At 33.0% G+C, this 19,138-nt stretch overlaps 1 protein-coding gene across 1 annotated transcript in view; it reads right to left on the reverse strand.

Moving 5' to 3' along the window:
* The window catches only part of Uggt2 (UDP-glucose glycoprotein glucosyltransferase 2), a 175,125-nt gene that overhangs the window by 70,860 nt on the left and 85,127 nt on the right, over nt 1–19,138 (reverse strand). Inside the window, exons 21-25 of the mRNA XM_076872262.1 lie at nt 17,350–17,556; nt 13,849–13,980; nt 6,910–7,034; nt 6,426–6,521; nt 1,565–1,667 (exon numbers count right to left, since the gene is read on the reverse strand). Of these exons, the coding sequence (XP_076728377.1) occupies nt 1,565–1,667; nt 6,426–6,521; nt 6,910–7,034; nt 13,849–13,980; nt 17,350–17,556 (663 nt within the window). The remainder of the gene's footprint in view (nt 1–1,564; nt 1,668–6,425; nt 6,522–6,909; nt 7,035–13,848; nt 13,981–17,349; nt 17,557–19,138) is intronic.

Here is a 19,138-nt window from a genome sequence, read left to right on the forward strand (position 1 = left end):
GAAATTTTGATAGTATACCAATATTCATTAGTTATTATTCATCAAGTATTATTTAATATCTAATTACTTTTGCCTGTTCTCAAAAGCAAAGTCAACTATTTCCCAAAGTAGATTTTAAAAAGGTGTCTTTAAAAAAGGTATTGAGGGACTGGGGTTGTGGGGGCTCAGTGGTGGAGTGCTTGCCTCACATGTGTGAGGCACCGGGTTCAATTCTCAGCACCACATATAAATAAATGAATAAAATAAAGGTCCATCAACACTAAAAATATTTTTTTTTTTAAAAAAAGGCATTGGGTGATTTCAAATAGAAGCCAGCCAAATTTTTGAATATCACTAGAAAAATAGTTTTAAAATCTAACTAGCTTATTCAAATCCAGCTACTGAAGACTGCATCATAATCTGAATCTCTGAAATTCTCAGTGCAATGCTGAGCTATATCATGCCCTTTTGGAGATCAGTAGCTCCTAACATTCATTTCCCCTACTTTCTTAGTAAAAGAATCCTCAGCTTTATGCACGGTTTGTGGCCATACTTTCAGCCCACCATGTCATTAAATGCAGTCAGATGACTAGCTACATTTTTGTCAGTGAGAAAAGATAAGACAGAATATGTCTTTGTGGTTGGGCCTTGTTTTCCCCTTCACGTTGGCAACATATAGAGAGATTCTTAGGAGCCTGAAGTGACTTAGACCACTAGATAGAAGATGCTTCATGAGAATGGCTGAACACCTAGACAGTGATTGTGGAACTGTCTTTAGCAGTCCCGCGTACCTTCATGCGGACTGTTAAATGAGAGAAAACTTCATCTTGTTGAAAGTACTGTCATTTTGGCCTTTGTTACAGAAGCCAAACCTACTGAATATGATCTGTATGTCCTTCATTCATCGGGAGCTGACTGGATAACATTACTTACTGCACTTTAAACTTCAAAAAGTTAAGCTTAAAAATCAGCTTCTCCCAAATGCATCCTGCACAACATGGGGATAACAACTGCGTTAGCTTGCTAAAGCTGCCTTAATGAAATACCACAGACTAAGTGGTTTAAACAACAGAAATTTATTTTCTCACAGTTCTGGAGGCTGGGAAGTTCAGGTTAAAGTTCTGACTGATTTGGTTTCTGGTAAGAGGTCTCTTCTTGGTTTTGATGTGGCTATCACGTCACTATGCTGTGTGCTCAAGGAGGCAGAAGAAAGATCTTTCTTCCTCTTAAGGCCACCAATGTGACAGGGTAGTGTCCCATTATAATAATCTTGTTTAACTTCACTTCTTAAAACTTGTATCTACACATATAGTCACACTAGAGAATAGGGCTTGAAATTAAAATAAATTTCATATATTGAAATATGAATTTGACTGAAAACACAAGTCAATCTAGAGCAACATTTACTCTCCATTCTACTCTAACACCCTGTGCATGCCTCTATCATTTTATTTTCTATGCTAAAATATGACAATCTATTAAAAAGGTGGATAATATAAAAAATTGAGAGCACAAATATTTGATTATACTTATAGACTTGAAAAGATAAATTTCAAATAAAAATATTTAGTCTATATTTTCTTACAGTCAATAACTGTGCCATCTTCTGTGCTTCTCTTGTCAAGGGATCAACAATAGCAATGACATCAAAGACCATATCATTCTCTTGAGGATTTATCTTTATAATGCTAGAAAAATGAAAAAAACAAGATAAAAAACTTATACAAACACTTTGCTAATCATGATCTTGGCTATGTGCAGTTTTATGAATTGCTTTTTCATAAGCAATTTTTCATCAATTTTATGAAATTGATGAAAAATAGCTTATTTTAATTATATTAAAATGAGAGTGTCAGAGTCAGACAAAAACTCTTGCTGGATAATTATTGCTAGAAATTAGGGTTATAAATCAGACATCCTAATATTAATATGACTCTTACTTAAATTATCTTGTGAAAAACTATCAAATTACTGTTATACCTGTAGCAGCCCTCAAAAAATTTGAGATGATTTATTATATTTTAAGTATGCATCTGTTTACTGTTGCTTTAAGTTTTCCCCCTAGAAGACTGCTAATTCTGTTAGGTTATAAGTCAGAATTCTTCATCATCTAATTATGTGAGACTTGAATCTAGGATTTAAAACAAATTTATGAGCAGAATCCTGAGCCTAATAGTGGATACTGATACTGACCCAAGAATGGAAGTAGAGTGTCTTTTTTTCCATGCAACATTAACAAGATGCTAATGCCACCTCTACCACATATTTAAGATCATGGATCTCTAAGAAACTACTGATGAATTTCATCCCATTAGCCAGGAAAAAAATGTCTGTCAAGTTTATTGGTGGCAATAATTATTAAAGTTTAGAGTGGGTGGGGGGCATAGAAATAACAATGAAAAACTGTTTAAGATATGTGGAATTCATCAGCCCTTTTAGATAATTGCATTTGTTATGATGCTATCAATCTATTTATAAAACAGGTAAAGTCTAGTTTAAGAATGTTGTTGAAAACACTGTTCATTATACAGTATCCTTGTCATGAAGACTCCTGGGAGAAATTTCTTTGTCCATCTTCTAATAGTCACATTCTACCTGAACAATGAGTTTGTTTTCATCTCATGAACTTTGGAAACCGTGTAAACTGGCAAGCTCAGAACTAAGTTCCAAGAGGTTTCATGTTGTATACTCCTGTACAACTGTTTGTTATTGCAAACTCCTGGCATGATGGAGTGACAGGTTAGGGTTGCTATTATTGTTTTTGATAAAGATGTTAGAAGACCATAAAATCCATGTCAGGAGGGAAGGAAATAGGGTAATAAAGAGATTCAACAAGATCCTTCATAGAAAAGAAAATATCATTGTACTTTTCAAAACTTTTTCACTTTGTGATTTCAATTTACCTACACCCTTTTCTTTTTAATTTTTTTTAAGTTGTAGATGGACAGCATGCTTTTATTTATTTTTATGTGGTGCTAAGGATTGAACCCAGTGCCTCACACAATGCTAGGCAAGCACTCTGCCACTAAGCTACAGCCCCAGCCTCAATACTCTTTTCTTTTTACATTTGCAAACCTTCTAATTTACATTACCTTGTCAAATTTAAATATTTATATTAAATTTTTTAGAATGAATATAATAATCAAACATGTTAACAAATAGATTTATAATACCTGTTTTAACATTTTTTAGTATTATAAAATGACTCCTTACAAACATAGAAACACAGTGGCAAAGATACAATGCTGTGTTTAAAAAAAATGTGTGAACTGCCTAAAAAGCTGTGAGTGTATTTCATGTGATAAAAGAAGTAGATACATATGCTCATGAAAAATATTAAGATTTAGACATCAGGAGTTGCTCAAAAGCATCTGTGTGAGATAATGAAAGAAAGTTTAGAGGTGAAATGTTGGGTTATAAAAACCTTAACCTAATGAGTGCATTAATCCCCTGATAGAAATTAACTGGATGGTAACAAGCTGGTAGGGTGTGGCTGGAAAAAGTGGGTCATTGGGGTATATATTTTGCCTTTGTGGGGTATATATTTTGTCATGGTGAGGAGAGCGCTCTCTCTCTCTCTCTGCTTCTTGAGCCAGTTTCTGCCGCCTCACTCTACCATCGCGATGTTCTGTCTTACTTTGGGCCTTAAAGAATAGAGTTGGCCATCTATGGACTAAGTCCTCTGAAACTGGAGTCCCAAAATAAACTCTTACTCTAAATGTTCTTGTCAGGTCTTTTGGCCACAGCAATGAAGAGGCTGACTAAAATGTTCACACATTACTACAGAAATCATACTGATAATGTATATTCAAATGAAAAATGACTTGAAGTACTTGTTCACCTCTGGAGTATATTATCCTAATATCAATTTCCAAAGATTCACTGATATTTTCTAAAATTAGCCATGTGTGGCTCTATGCAGAAAATTTATAACACAGAATTGAACTTAAGAGTTATAATTTTCCTTGATAGAAAAAAAGCATGTTCATTGTAAAAAATGGTATATCTAGAGAAAATAACTAAATGTGATAATTTCAATATAGTTGGTTGACTTGAGGTAACCTTTAATAGTATAAAGAAGGCTATGTAGTTACTTTTATAATTAACCAGGCACTCTTATAGAAAATGAGCTTAAGGGGCTGGGGATGTGGCTCAAGCGGTAGCGCTCTGGCTTGGCATGCGAGCGGCCCAGGTTCGATCCTCAGCACCACATACAAAGATGTTGTGTCTGCGGAAAACTAAAAAATAAATAAATAAATAAATATTAAAAAAATAAAATAACGTATTAAAAAAAAAGAAAATGAGCTTAAAAATGACTAAGGAATCAAATATGATAATGGTTAAACTGTTTTACTACATCTCACCATTGGAATCTAGCAAAGCAAATCTTTGGACCCTTCATCCACTCAGGAGCTTTCTCATGTGACAACTTGACTCAGCTAACCAGGCTAAACTCCATTTCCCAGAATGTTTCTGGTTTAAATGAGCCATAAGAGAGATGCAAGCAGATTTAGAGGGCCAAGAGGCAGTAGCAGCTATTCTGCATCACACATGCTCGTTTCTGATCTGCTGATTCACCCCGTTGACATGAGGCAGCAGCTGGGTGTACAACTTTCAACTTTTCCTGTTCTCTCCCTCCATTCCTCTGATTCCTGGTCAGGCCGGTGGACTTAGCTTTGTGAAATAGGGTTCCCATCTTTGGTAGGATGCCCATTATATATCAAAGTCAGAGGCAACAAGGGCTGACACAGGTTTCCATCTATGCTCTGGAGTTTCAACTTGCTCTGGATTCCCCCCTTTAGAACCAACTTCCTATCTGCCTGCTCTATGAATTTCAAGTTCTAGTATCAGAAATCAGTAGTCTTGAAGAGACTGTTTAACCAGGTCCCACATTTGTGTAAGTCCTTAAAAAAAAAGAAAAAAGAAAAAAAAAAGATCAAGTTCTACAAATACTTCCTAAACTCATGTGATTATGAATTATCATATTCACACAGATACATACACCCATCTATGTCCACAGTGTTTCTACGGCTGTGAATGAAACCTAATTCTATAATCCAGCATTGCAAATGACTCTCTACTTCTCCTAGAATTCCAACACAAAAAATCCAACAAAATTTTTGTTTCTTCAAAAGATTAATACAGGAGTCCTTCCTTATTTGTTGGGGATTTTTCTAAGAACCTTAGTGGATGCCCAAAAGCTAGTGGTTTTTCCTAGATATGCATATCTATGATAAAATTTAATTTGTAAATTATGCACAGAGACTAATGATATCGTTATGTCTTGCAGACCTGAGTTCCCCATTTCAGGTAGATGCCTATATTTCTTCCATGATCTATTTGTGATTATTTTATGGTTTAACTTTCAAGTTCAATTGTATTCTTTTTTAAATTTCCAAAACTTAATTCTATAAGAAATACAAATAACGGCTATAAGTCATTAAATATCTATTATATACAAGGCAGTAGGCCTGCATTTCACAAAATCCTTGAAGGGTACACTTTATGGATTATAAATTAAGATTAAGAGATTATGGCTAGTTAAGTAGTAGACTGCTACTCAAATGTTTTCCTTTTAATGACATAAAAGCTCATGTTATATCACATGATCTAAGCCAATCTAGATGAATACATCATGCACATGTAAACACACAGAAAACAACAAAACTGTTTTAAGGCAGTGACCCTTAAACCAACTTAACCAGAGAAGAGTTGTCCCCTCAGAATATGTGTCAATATCACAGAGCAGTGTTCTGTAGATGACACTCTGGGGCACGCTGTTATAAAATACTTTATTTAGTATTTCATGAGATTATAAGTGGTATCTTTGTGCAAGGTACTTCTACATTTGATTAACTAGAACTCTTTAGTAACTAAGTTTTTTATACATTGAAAGTATAAAGATTATGTATAATTATTTCAAGACATTGTAAAAAATTGCAAATAATCTTTTTTAAATTTTTTTTTTAGTTGTAGTTGAATACAATACCTCTATTTTATTTATTTATTCTTATGTGGGCTGAGGATCAAACCCAGGGCCTTGCATGTGCTAGGTAAGTGTTCTACCATTGAGCCCCAGCCCCTAAAAATGATCTTAAGCATGAAAAAAGACAATATGTTAGGTATGTCTTTCTTAAAACTTCATATCCTGTATTTCTCATACTTTGTCAGCTAAAACACACAACTAACTGAAATTTAGTTTTTTCTTTTTCTTTTCCGTGCTAGAGATTGAAGCCCAGGCCTTGCACATGTGAGGCAATGGTGATCTACTGCTGAGATACAACCCCAGACCTGAATTTCTTTTCCAGACATTGTCAAATATATTTATCTTCCAACAAAGAATTTTTAATTCTACTTTATATTTTACTGTGTTATGGAAACAAATGGAAATAATAACTGAAAGTAGCATGACAGAAAAAAAAAAACAGATGATATTACATTCTTACCTGTGATTCTCTCTAAGAAATGTGACATCATACCTAGATGCCTGCTTAGGCAAAGAGGAAACAAGGGCATCAGCTTTCATAATAAGGTCACTCATGCTAGACAAACAAGACAAAACAATGTATGAAATTTTAAGGAAGTGAAAGTTTCATATTTCATATTATAAAAACACCCCAAGAAAGACTCTCTATTGGTACATGGTTACAGCTTCTATGGAAATAGGCTATGTAACCTTTCAGAAAATGGTTAACTTCTGGGAAGGGAGGGATATGCAGGTGAAAAAAAAACAAAGAACAAGATCTTAGGCAAATAATATAATATCTACAATTGGTGGTGATGAATAAATGAATGTTTTATTATTTCTTTATATTTGCTATATTTTATGTATCTTTTATCTACATTTCTGAAATGTTTCCTAATCTTAAAAAATATCAAATGAAAAATGCCAAACCCCAAATGATTACTCTTTTGATTTCAAACACTTACTTTTTGGAGCTGATTTCCATATTTTCAACAAACTCTTTAATTTTCTCTACAAAATTACTAAATGTTATCCTCTCCAACAAGTAAAAGTCTTCTTTATAGAAATCTTCATTTAAAGGTCCTAAGAACTTAAAATGAAAGCAGCTAAATTACTGTAAATTTCCTAGAAGGTTACAGTTTAGGAAAACTATTTTCTCCTCAAATAGATATTTCTTTGTTAAGCAAAAATTGATTAGCAATTGAACAGATGATACCAATTATTTCCATCATTTACTAAATCCATTAGGAAATAAAGGAGACAAAAATATTTTTTCACTCTGAATTTTATAAGTAACACTTGCATAAACACCAAAATCAAAGTGACAACATATTTAAAAAGTACCAAATTATTATTATTATTTTGTGTGTGGTACTGGAGATTGAACCCTGGGCCTTGTGCATGCAAGGCAAGCACTCTACCAACTGAGCTATATTCCTAACCCTAAAAAGTAACAACTTATTTCCTTTAGAAAGTTTTACTTTGAAATCATAATGCTTCCAGATATTTAGGTTTTTTTCATTATAAATTAGAAAAGCAATCATCAGTATTTTATTAATTTGTACACTTCAATTTTCTTTTATGTTTATCTATAAACTGAAGTCTATTATGTACATATTAATATGTAAGAAATAAAATAGCACAAAGAGACAAATCACATGGTTATAACACCAATCCATCTTCAATGGAGTGCTATACAAAATTATTTACAGCATAGCAAAGTTACTTTTTAATTGGTTCTTTTTAGTCATATAGAGAAAAAGGATACATTCTGACATAATTATAAAATCATGAAATATAATTTTTTCTAATTTAGTCCCCAATACTTCCCCTTCCTTTTCTCCCTCCCCATTTCCTTGCCTCTACTGATTTTCAGCTATTCTTTTTTGTAATTAACATCTCTGGAGATATTCATGAGGGTGAGATTCACCGTCACTGTGGTATATTCACATATGTACACAGAAAGTGAAGTCAGATTCATTGTCTTTCCCTATCCCATTCCTCTTAACTTCCCTTCATTACCCTTTGTCTACTCAGTAATACTCTTCTATTCTTATTTTATGCCTTATTTAGATTAGCTTCTGCATATCAGAGAAAACATTCTACCTTTGACTCTTTGGGACTGTCTTATTTCATTTGGCATAATAGTCTCCAATTTCATTCATTTACTGGCAAATGTCATAAAGCCATTCTTCTTTATAGTTGAGTAAAACTCCATTGTGTATATATAGCACATCTTCTTCATCCATCTGTTGAAGGGCACCTAGATTGGCTCCATAGTTTGGCCAGTAGGAGCTGTGCTGCTATAAACACTAATAAGGCTGCATTGCTTTAACATGCTGATTTAAAATCCTTTAAATATATACCAAGAAGTGGGATATCTGGGTCATATGGTGATCTCAGGCCTAATTTTTTGAGGAATCTTCATAATGCTTTCCATAGTGGTTGAACCAATTTGCATCTCCACCAACTGTTGATGACCAAAAACCATGTAATTCTTGTCTAAGTTTATTTATTTAGTTAATTACATTATTGATTTCTGTATGTTGAACCACCCTTGCATCCCTCCTTGATATTATGCTATCATGTAGGAGTATATCCTTTCCCTCACATCTCACCAACATTGTTACTTGTATTCTTGATAATTGCCATTCTGACTAGAGTGAGATGAAATCTCAGTGTAGTTTTAATTTGCGTTTCTCTAATTGCTAGAGATATTAAACATTTTTTCATGTATTTGTTGGCCACTAGTATTTCCTCTTCTGTGAAGTGCCTATTTAGTTCCTTCGCTCATTTAATGATCAGGTTGTTTTTTGGTGTTAAAATTTTGAATTTTTTTGGTATCCTGGAGATTAATGCTCTAAGGTGCAGGTGGTAAAGACTTCCTCCCATTTTGTATGTTTTTTTTTTTCCCCTGTATGTTTCTCTTTGTTGTGAGGAAGCTTTTAATTTCATGCCATTCTATTAATTAAATTTTGATCTTTAGGAGTCTTTGTAAGGAAGTCAGTGTTGGGCCTACATTTTCTTCTAGAAGGTACAGGGGCTCTGGTCTAATTATTAGGTCTTTAGTCCACCTTGAGTTTTGTGCAGGGTGAGACACACAGGTTCAATTTCACTCTACTACATATAGATTTCAAGTTTTCCCAGCACTAGTTGTTTAAGAGGCTATGCTTTCTCTTTTTGGCATCCTTGTCAAATATGAGATAACTATACTTATGTGGGTTACATTATTGCTTTATGTATGTTGAACCACCCCTGCATCCCTCCTTGATCATATTATGCTATCATTTTCATGTGTTTTTATATGAAATTGGCCAATAATTTACTAAGAATTTTTGCATCTATGTTCATCGAAGATACTGGTCTGAAATTTTATTTCCATGTCTTCTATTCCACTGGTCTTCATGCTTGCTTTGATGCCAGTACCATACTGCTTTTGTCATTATAGCTCTGTACTATTTGAGGTATTGTGGTATTGTGATGCACCGTGCTTCACTTTTTTCACCAAGGATTGCTTTGGCTATTCTAGGTCTATTATTTTTCCAAAAGAATTTCATGAATGCTTTTTCTAGTTTTGTGAAGAATGTCATTAGAATTTTGATGAGAATAGCATTGAATCTGTTCAGTGCTTTTGGTACTACAGCCATATTCACAATATTAATTCTGCGTATGCAAGAACATGGGAAGCCTTTCCATCTCCTTAAATCTTCTTCAAAAATTTCGTTCTTTAATGGTCTATAGTTTTCACTGTAGAGGTCCTTAACCTCTTTTGTTAGATTGATTCCCAAGTTTTTGTTGTTTTGTTTTGAGGTTATTGTGAATGGGATAGTTTTCCTAATTTCTTTTTCATCAGATTTGCCATTGGAGAATAGGAACACAATTGATTTATGGGTGTTAACCTTGTAACCTGCTACTTTGCTGAATTCATTTATAAGATCTCCAAGTCTTTTTGGAGTTTTGGGCGGGTCTTCTAAATATAGGATAATGTTGCTGGCAAACATAATTTGAACCGTTCTTTTCCTATTTGTATACATTTAATTCCCTCCTCTTGCTTCATTGCTATGGCTAGAGTTTGGAGGAGTATGATGAATATGAGTGGTAAAAGTGGGCATCTTTGTCTTGTTCTTTTTAGAGAAAATGTTTTCAGTTTTTCTGCATACAGAATAATGTTGGTTTTGGGTTTGTCATATAGGATTTACAATGTTAAGCTCTTTTATCCTTATTTTTTTCTTATGTTTTAAACATGAATAAGTGCTGTACTTTGTTGAACGCTCTTTCTGCATCTATTGAGATAAACTTAGACAAGAATTACATGGTTATTTATTTAATTACATTGATTTCTGTATGTTGAACCACCCTTGCATCCCTCCTTGATTATATTATGCTATCATTTTCATGTGTTTTTTATATGAAATTGGCCAATAATTTATTAAGAATTTTTGCACCGATGTTCATCGAGGATACTTGTCTGAAGTTTTCTTTCAATGTTGTATCTTTGTCTGCTTTAGCTATTAGGGTGATACTGGCTTCACAGAACGAGTTTGGCACTGTTTCTTCCCTCCCACCCTTTTTAAAATATTTTCAGTTGTAGATGGACACAGTGCCTTTATTTATTTTTATGTGGTGCTGAGGATCAAACCAGTGCTTCACACATGCTAGGCAAGCACTCTACCACCGAGCCACAACCTCAGCTCTCCTTTCCTCTTACAGAATTTGTGAATAATATTGGTTGTTCTTTAAAAGTCTGGTAGAATTTGGCTGAGAACCCATCTAGTCTTGGGCTTTTCTTTGGAAGGCTTTTGATGGCTGCTTCAGTTTCATTACTTGAAACTGAACTGTTTTTCTATATCCTCCTACATCAATCTGGGTAGGTTGTATATCTCTAGGAATTTGTATCTTCAAGATTTTCTAGCTTATTAAAGTATAAATTTGCAAAACAGTTTGATGATCCTCTGAATTTCAGTAGTGTCTGTGGTGATCTTTGTTTCTTCATCTTGGATTTATTTGAGTTTTTTTCCTCTTTTGGCTAGTTTGATTATGGGCTTATCAATTTAGTTTATCCTCTCAAAAAAACAACTTTTTGTAAAAAAAAAATCACAAGATCAATGAAACACTCTCAATTTTATTGACTTTGCCTACAATTATAATTATTTCTTGTCTTCCACTGATTGGTTTGTTTCCACTGTGTTGGGTTTGTTCTCTTTCTATGTCTAAGAGGTATAATTTTAGATTATTTTGTATCTATTCTTTTAATGTATGAGCTCAATGATATAAACTTTCCTCCGAGAATCACTTTCATAGTGTTCCAAAGATTTTGATATTTTGCATTCCTATTCTCTTTACTTTGAAGAATTTTTCTTTATTTCAATTTCTTCTACTATCATCATTAAAAAGTGTATTATTTAATATCCATAATATAATAATATATTATTTAATATCCATAATATCCAATAGTGGTTTCTAGAAGTTTTTTACCTTATGGTTGATTTCTAATTTTATTTCATTATGATCTGATAGAATGCAAGGTATTCTCTCTTCTTTTGTATTTGATCAGATTTGTTCTGTGACATATAATATGGTCTGTTAGAAAATGTTCCATGTGCTGCTAAGAAGGCAAATTCAGTCTGATGAATGAAAGTTCTATAGGTGTCTTGTTAATTATATTTTTTAGTTCTATAGAATCTTTAGTTTTTGTTTGGATGATCTACCCAGTGGTAAGAGGCATATTAAAGTCACTCAGTACTATTGTGTTGTGGTCTATTTGATTCTTAATTTTGAGAAGGGTTCGTTTGATGTACGTAGATGCACCATTGTCTGGGGCATGAATATTTATGATTGCTATTTTTTGTTGTAAGATTCCCTTCAGCAGCATGAAATGTCCTTGTCTCTTCTAATTAACTTTGGCTTGAAGTCTACTTTATCTGATATGAGGATAGCAACCTCTGCTTGTTTACAAGATCCATGTGAATCGTATGTTTTCCCATCCTTTCACCTTCAGTCTGTGGATGTCTTTGCCTATGAGGTGAGTCTCTTTCAGCATATTTTTTGGATATTGTTGTTGTTTTTTTTTTAATCCAACCTGCCAAACTACGTATTTCAATTGAAGAGGTTAGACCACTTACATTCAGTGTTATTACTGAAAGGTAATTTTTATTTCCTGTCATTTTGATTTACTTGTAGTGTTTAATTGAATTTAATTCTTCTTTGACTATTTTTCTGGTGTAGTTCCTCTCTCTGCTGGTTTTCATTTGTATATTGCATTTCTTCTATATGAAATATTTTGTTATATTTTGAAGTACAGGCTTTCTAGTTAAGAATTCTTTTAGTTTTTGTTTATCATGAAGGATTTTAATTTCATCTTCAGTTCTGAGGCTTAATTTTGCTGGGTATAGTATTTTTGGTTGGCATCCATTATTCAGAATAATATTATTCTAGGACCTCCTAACTTTTAGGGTTTAGGTTAAGAAATCAGTTAAGATCCATACTGTGACTATTTTTCTCTTGCAGCTTTTAAATATCTATACTTATTCTATATGTTGGGCATTTTCATAATAATTGTCTTAGAGTGGACCTGTTGTGTGTGTTTTTTTAAATACTTCAGAGTTCTATATATGCCTGTATTTGACTCTCTGCTTCATTCTAAAGGTTTGGAAATTTTTCTAATATTATTTTTTTTGTTCATATGATAATTTTTATTTTATTTTATTTTTAATTTTTTAATTGGTTGTTCAAAACATTACAAAGCTCTTGACATATCATATTTCATACATTAGATTCAAGTGGGTTATGAACTCCCATTTTTATCCCAAATACAGACTGCAGAATCACATCGGTTACACATCCACATTTTTACATAATGCCCTATTAGTAACTGTTGTATTATGCTACCTTTCCTATCCTCTACTATCCCCTCTAATATTATTTCATTGAAAAGACTGTGCAATCCTTTAGTATTTTAGAGCCTTTATTGATTACATTGAATCTTAAAATTGTCCTTTTAATGTTATTCCAGATTTACTGAATATTCCACTCATGGTCTCTTAACATTTTTCTTATGGTCGACTTTATTTTCAAGATTATATAATTTGTCTCTGAGGCTTCTATCTTCAAAGCATCTATGGTGATGCTTTCCATTGAACTTTCATTTGGTATATTGATTTCTTTGTTGAGGATTTCTGATTGTTTCTTTTTCAGACTCTCTATCTCCTAATTAAAGGGATCTTGTATTTTATCTCTGATTTCACTCTGTATGTTTTCTTTTAGCTCATAGAACAATTTAACTATGAACTTTCACAGAAAAAATGCTTGTGATATATTAAGAGAAAATGATGTAAAATTATATATAGATATTAGGACTATAATAATGTATTTAAAAGAACCCAATGTCTATGGTAGAAAAAGCACTGGAATGTAAAACAAGCTCATAATAGTTTTATTACGATGGTGGGAGTGATTTTTTTCTGTAGTTTTTTAAAAAAAGATTAGGTTAATAAAGACTATGTAGCAACTTATTTATACTTCAAAAGTATTTGTCAACTGAAAAACAACTGTAGAGAAAAGATGTAACAACATACTTACTATATCTACTGTAACACAGACTTCTCAATGTTGTAATATATATTGTTTTTCTAACATACTAGAACTAAGTAGGAGCTAGATGCATAAAGAACAGTTCCTTACCTGTATCTATATTCATAAATGGGGGAATGCTATCATGCATGGAAGAAGAGAGCAAGGAATAGGCAGGGGTCATGCACCCATTTAATTTATACTAACCCCTGACTGATGTGTTCATCATGAATGGCATTTTCTGTGTTACTTCAGGTGTATTGTGACATAAAAAAATCTCAGATCCAAGACCTTAGTGTCAATGAAAACAGTGAGCAATTGATTGTTCTACTTACTTTCCCATTGCTGACAATACTTATTTCCCCAGGACGCAATTTTAGCACATCCTGACAGAACAACTGATGAGTTCGGAAAATATTCACTCCAATGGTATTGTATTTTTTCTCAAAAGCATTCTTATCTATCCCCTACAAGTTAAAAATGATAAAAGTAATAGGACAGTAAACATATATTAATTTTAACAAACCCACTTTTATTAATATTAGTATACATTTGATACTAAATTATCATTTTAAAATTATTTTCTTCTGATACAACATTTTAAAATGAATTCCCAAGTCAATCATAATATGTCTAAATTTTGTTTTTTTTTTTTAAAGAGGGAAATACTAAAATAAAATGCTAATGACATCAATTTAAATAACTTAACATTAAATAAATGAAGTCGCTGTTAAGTTCTGAATTTAGTACCCCTCATTTTGTTCTTAAAAAAAAAAAAATGTCTTAAATAGGGATACTTTATCTTAGTCCATTGTACCAATTCCAGAAGACCAATTTAGTAACAGTGTATGTAAATACTGAAATACTGAAAGTAATCCTTGGTCAGAGTCAAAAAATAATATGAATGGTCACATAAAAACAGCCATAAACATGTCCTTACATCTTTACATGTGGCACACTTCTATCAAACTTTAATATGTCTATACAAATCACCTGTATACCTTAAGATGTAGATTCTATTTCAAAATAGACCATGATGGAGCCTTAAACTCTGATTTTTTAGTAAGTTCCTGGGTGATCCTGTGATGATAGAAATGTTCCATTGCATTGTCCAATATGGTAGCTGAAGCCACAGACACCATCACTGATTTAGCCCTTGAAATGTGTCATGACTGAGGAACTAAATTTGAATTTAATTTCAGTATAAAACATCCAATTAGTAGCTACAGCATTGGATAGTGCAACTGTAGAAACTCTCATCTCCAAAATCCCTGTTTTAATAATCTTCTCTTTGTCCCCAACCTCCAGACATGTCCCATCACCAGATCAATCATTACTCAACTTTTCAGTCTACAAACCCTACCACCTTAAGGTTCATCAAGCCTACCATAGTATAACTTTCCAAGTATATCCCAGAGTCAGTTACTATAACAAAAATTGTCGATGCTTATCTCCGTTCAATGGTTTCTCTCAGTCATATTCACCTGGCAAAGCCTCAAATCTGCTTACTCTGCAACTGGATGCAAACAGTGGAACACAACTGGAGGAAAAACATGCAGCAAATGCTTATCTGTTTATAGTCATTAACCTCAAGTGAACTTTCAGCAGGGACCAGAAATTCTTACAATAATGTGCTTATTTCACTTTCTCAGTTTCAGAAAAGAGAATTTGACATTTTTTCCTCTCCCCATAAAACCTCCTAACACCTACTATAACCCTAATACTCAGCTAATGACAGGACTTAAAAATGAAAGAAACCAGAAGAGAAATACTTCATTTTGTCACTCAATAAATCTAAACTATATCTGTTAAGCACATATCCTACCTTTCTTCTGCTTAAAATGGATGACTTCTGCTCTTTGGAATGACACACTTGGTTATTTTTTGGATAGACTACTCCCATTAGCACACAAAAGTGTGACATTTCCCAAATTTAGAAATCCTTCCTTCATTTCAAGTTTTATTTGAATACAGTCCTATTTCTGTTCCCCTATGTAGGAAAATACCTTAAAAAGAGCTATCCATGAGAAGGGAAGAATGGGAAGGAGGAGGAGAGGAAAAGGGAAGTACTAAAGAATGAATTAGGGCAAATTATATTCTATGCTATTACAATTGTGTCAAAATGCAGCAACTAAACATTAGAAACTAAGGGGTGGGGGAAATCACACAGTAGAAAATAATACATGTTTTCAAACCTGTCTTAAAAATTACAATGAGATACTTTGCAGAGTCAAAAATTAATATTTGAAATATACTCATGACAAAAGAAAAAATTCTTTATGATAAACTATAATAGTAAAGATTCTTTGAATAAATGATATGCTAAAAAATAATCCTAATGTTACATATAACTAAAAAGAATCAAAGAAAAAAAGCTATGTATGCTGCCTTTATTTCCTGCCTTCTAATTCTCTTAAATCTAATTCAGTTATAAACTTATATACATATAACTCCACTGAAACTGTTCTAATCAGTCACCCATGACCACCTGATCAAATATAATGGTGACAATATGAGGCCTCCATTTAAGAACACTTGGGACACTCGCACTCACTTCCTAGGTAATCTTATCACTTAGCTTTAAATATGATACAATATTGATAACTGTTATAAAAAATGACATTAAAGCCCTCCATTGAGTTCAATACTCATTTATTCAACTGTCAAAATCTCCACTTGAATGTCCAAGAGGCATCTCCAGCTTAACATCTACATAATTTAACTTTTGATCCTGTGTCCAAATGTTCTCATCTAGACTTCCTCATCTCAAAAAAAGACACCATTATTAATTCCAGTTGCTCAAGCCCCAAATCCTAGATTACCTTCACATGTCATATACGGTTGGTCAACTAATTCTGTTGATTACAGGGCAATAAAAGGGCAAGAAATATTATGTATCAATTATCTCATCACCACTACCACTATCATCTATTCTAACACCATTATTACTTGCACAGATTTCTGCAAGAGTATTGTAATTGTTCATCCTGTTTCTATTCTTGTCTACCTACAATCAAATCTTCACTGGCATCCAGAGTTATCTTTTTAGATTCCTCACCTCTTTAAGATTTCCCAGTAGCTTTTCAATAAACTCAAAAAATATTAATTCCTTATCATAGCCTACAGGTACTTAAAATATCTGGGGCTCTTTGACCTCATATCTTAATATTCTCCACATGACCATTCCTCTGTTCTGGTCAAAACCATATTCTGCCTACCTCAGACCTGGCATGATCGTTTCTGTCAGGTCCTCAGATGTTCTTGAGGCTGGTACACACTTCTCTCGCAGACTTTGACATGACTGATCTCATTTCTTGCAAAACTACTCAAATTAAAGCTTTTTAGAGACAAATTCCCTGACCACTCCAACTAAAATAGCATTCTCCAAATACATATCTAGTATCACTTATTTTGTCCATCTTTCTCACCTATTTGTAAGAGCCACAACAGAGATTATGTCTTTCAGCAAGGATATCACCATTTTCCAGTAGATGACAAAATATTTTTTGAAACGATAAATCTTTCTTCAAATACATCATTTTTTAACTTTAGAATTTCCCCATACTGGACCCTTTCAGTGACATACTTGATTATTTACATAATTCTTTAGTCCCGAACTCTTCACTTGAGTACATATTGTAAGAATATCATCGATTTTAAGGATCACGAAATAGTGAAATATATGAAATTTGATTTGTTATGTATCTCCATGTAGTATTATCATTTATCTTTTTCCTTTACACAATGTTTATTATTCCCAATTTTTCCATTAACACATCTACAAGTACACAGTTTTGAATCATCCAACACACTTATTATTTCAAATAGTTACTCACCTCAGTAAGAAATGTTTTAATTTTAATTCCAGAGTAAAGAGCTGTAGCAGTTTCTTCCTTTGCCAGTTTCTTGAGAATGCTCCTCAAAAAGCTGTTTTGCAGTGTAAGGAAAGCTACCAAAATTCCTCTAGAAATCACTGTGTTCTCTTCATTTATTTTTGAGGTAGGATTATAAATAACCCCAAGCCGACTACGAACACTTGTTTTCTGCAAATCACATTTATAGGTTAGGAAGACCAGTATCTCATGTATCCTTTTATAGTTCAACATATATTTTCTCATCTGTAGTCTGTTCACTACCTTTGATGACTGTACTGAATGTGATAAATCACTAAAACAGCTTGAAAAACAATCATTTTATTAACTACTTATTTTACCACTTTGCATAAGAACTTTTTTTTCTTGAGATACAATTGGATTTATTTTTTTTCACGTTTATAGCAGCTTTATTCATAACAAAGCAACAAGATGTCTTTCAATGGGTGAATGGATAAAAAAACTGATACATTCATACAATGGAAGACTATTCAATGAAACAAGAAATGATCTATCAAGCCACAAACAGATATGGAACAACCTTAAAAGGATATTGCTAAGTGAAAAATGCTAACCTGGAAAGGCTATGTGCTGTATGATTTCAAATATATGACAGTCCAAAAAGGAAAAAATTATGAAGTCAGTTAAAAATATCAGTATTTGCCAGGAGGGCAAGGTAAGGGTGATAAGCTAGGAAGGAAAGAGCAGGTGGAGCATAGGAGATTTTTAGGACAGTGAATCTATTCTGTATGATACATAGTGATATATATGTTATATTCAAAACCCACAGAATAACACAAAAAGAAAATCTTAATGTAAGTAATAAAGCATCAATCTTCATTAATCAGTTTTCCAAATGGATCAAAATAATAAAGTATCAATATTCATTAATCAATTTTAACAAATGGATTATACTAATACAAGATGTACCTAAGACAGGAAGCTGTAGCAAGGGGATCAGGCCTGTGGAAACACTTTGTACTTTCTGATCAATTTTTCTGTAAACCTAAAACTAAAAAAACACTATATTACTTTTTTTAAAATGTAAAATGCTGGGGCTGTGGTTGTGGCTCAGCGGTAGAGTGCCTGTCTACCACATGCAAGGCCCTGGGTTCAATCCTCAGCACCACATATGAATAAATAAATAATAAAGGTATTGTATCCAACTACAACTAAAAAATATTAAAAAAATGTGAAATATTCGTATTTTATATCTACCACAGCTCTTTTTAATAATCAGGCTTGAATAATCAAGGAACTATACTCATATTCCCCTTAAATCTTTTCTTTATTGTGTCTCAGAGACTACTGCCTGAGAAAAAGAATGCTGGGGATGCTGCCCTTATCACACAGATATAGTTGTTTGCTTAGTCTCTTTTTTATAGTTGTTTGCTTAGTCTCTTTTTTAAAGTTCTAAATCTTCCTCTAGCTCTTCTTCCAGCCATTTTCTAAGGATAATATACTGTGTGATGACCTGATGGTGTGTCTCTGGCCTTTCCAGTTCTATCCAGAATTCAAAAGTTAAGATATGCTATGAAATTAAGACACTTTTGGCAGGCTGAAGTTTGTGAGTATAACTACTCATGTAAACTCCCAACTCTTTTCTACAGCTACCTTGAAAGCAAACTTGAGAAATTTGCAAATTTATTAGAATATGATGTTTGGTCAACAGCCTAGATTCTTTTGTGGAGTAAAAGAGTGAGGTCGGTTGGTAGTTTTAACTTTTTTCAAAGTGAAGACTTGTGGTCAATAC

This window comes from Callospermophilus lateralis, chromosome 12, assembly GCF_048772815.1.
Source record: "Callospermophilus lateralis isolate mCalLat2 chromosome 12, mCalLat2.hap1, whole genome shotgun sequence".
NCBI classification, from domain to species: Eukaryota; Metazoa; Chordata; class Mammalia; order Rodentia; family Sciuridae; genus Callospermophilus; species Callospermophilus lateralis.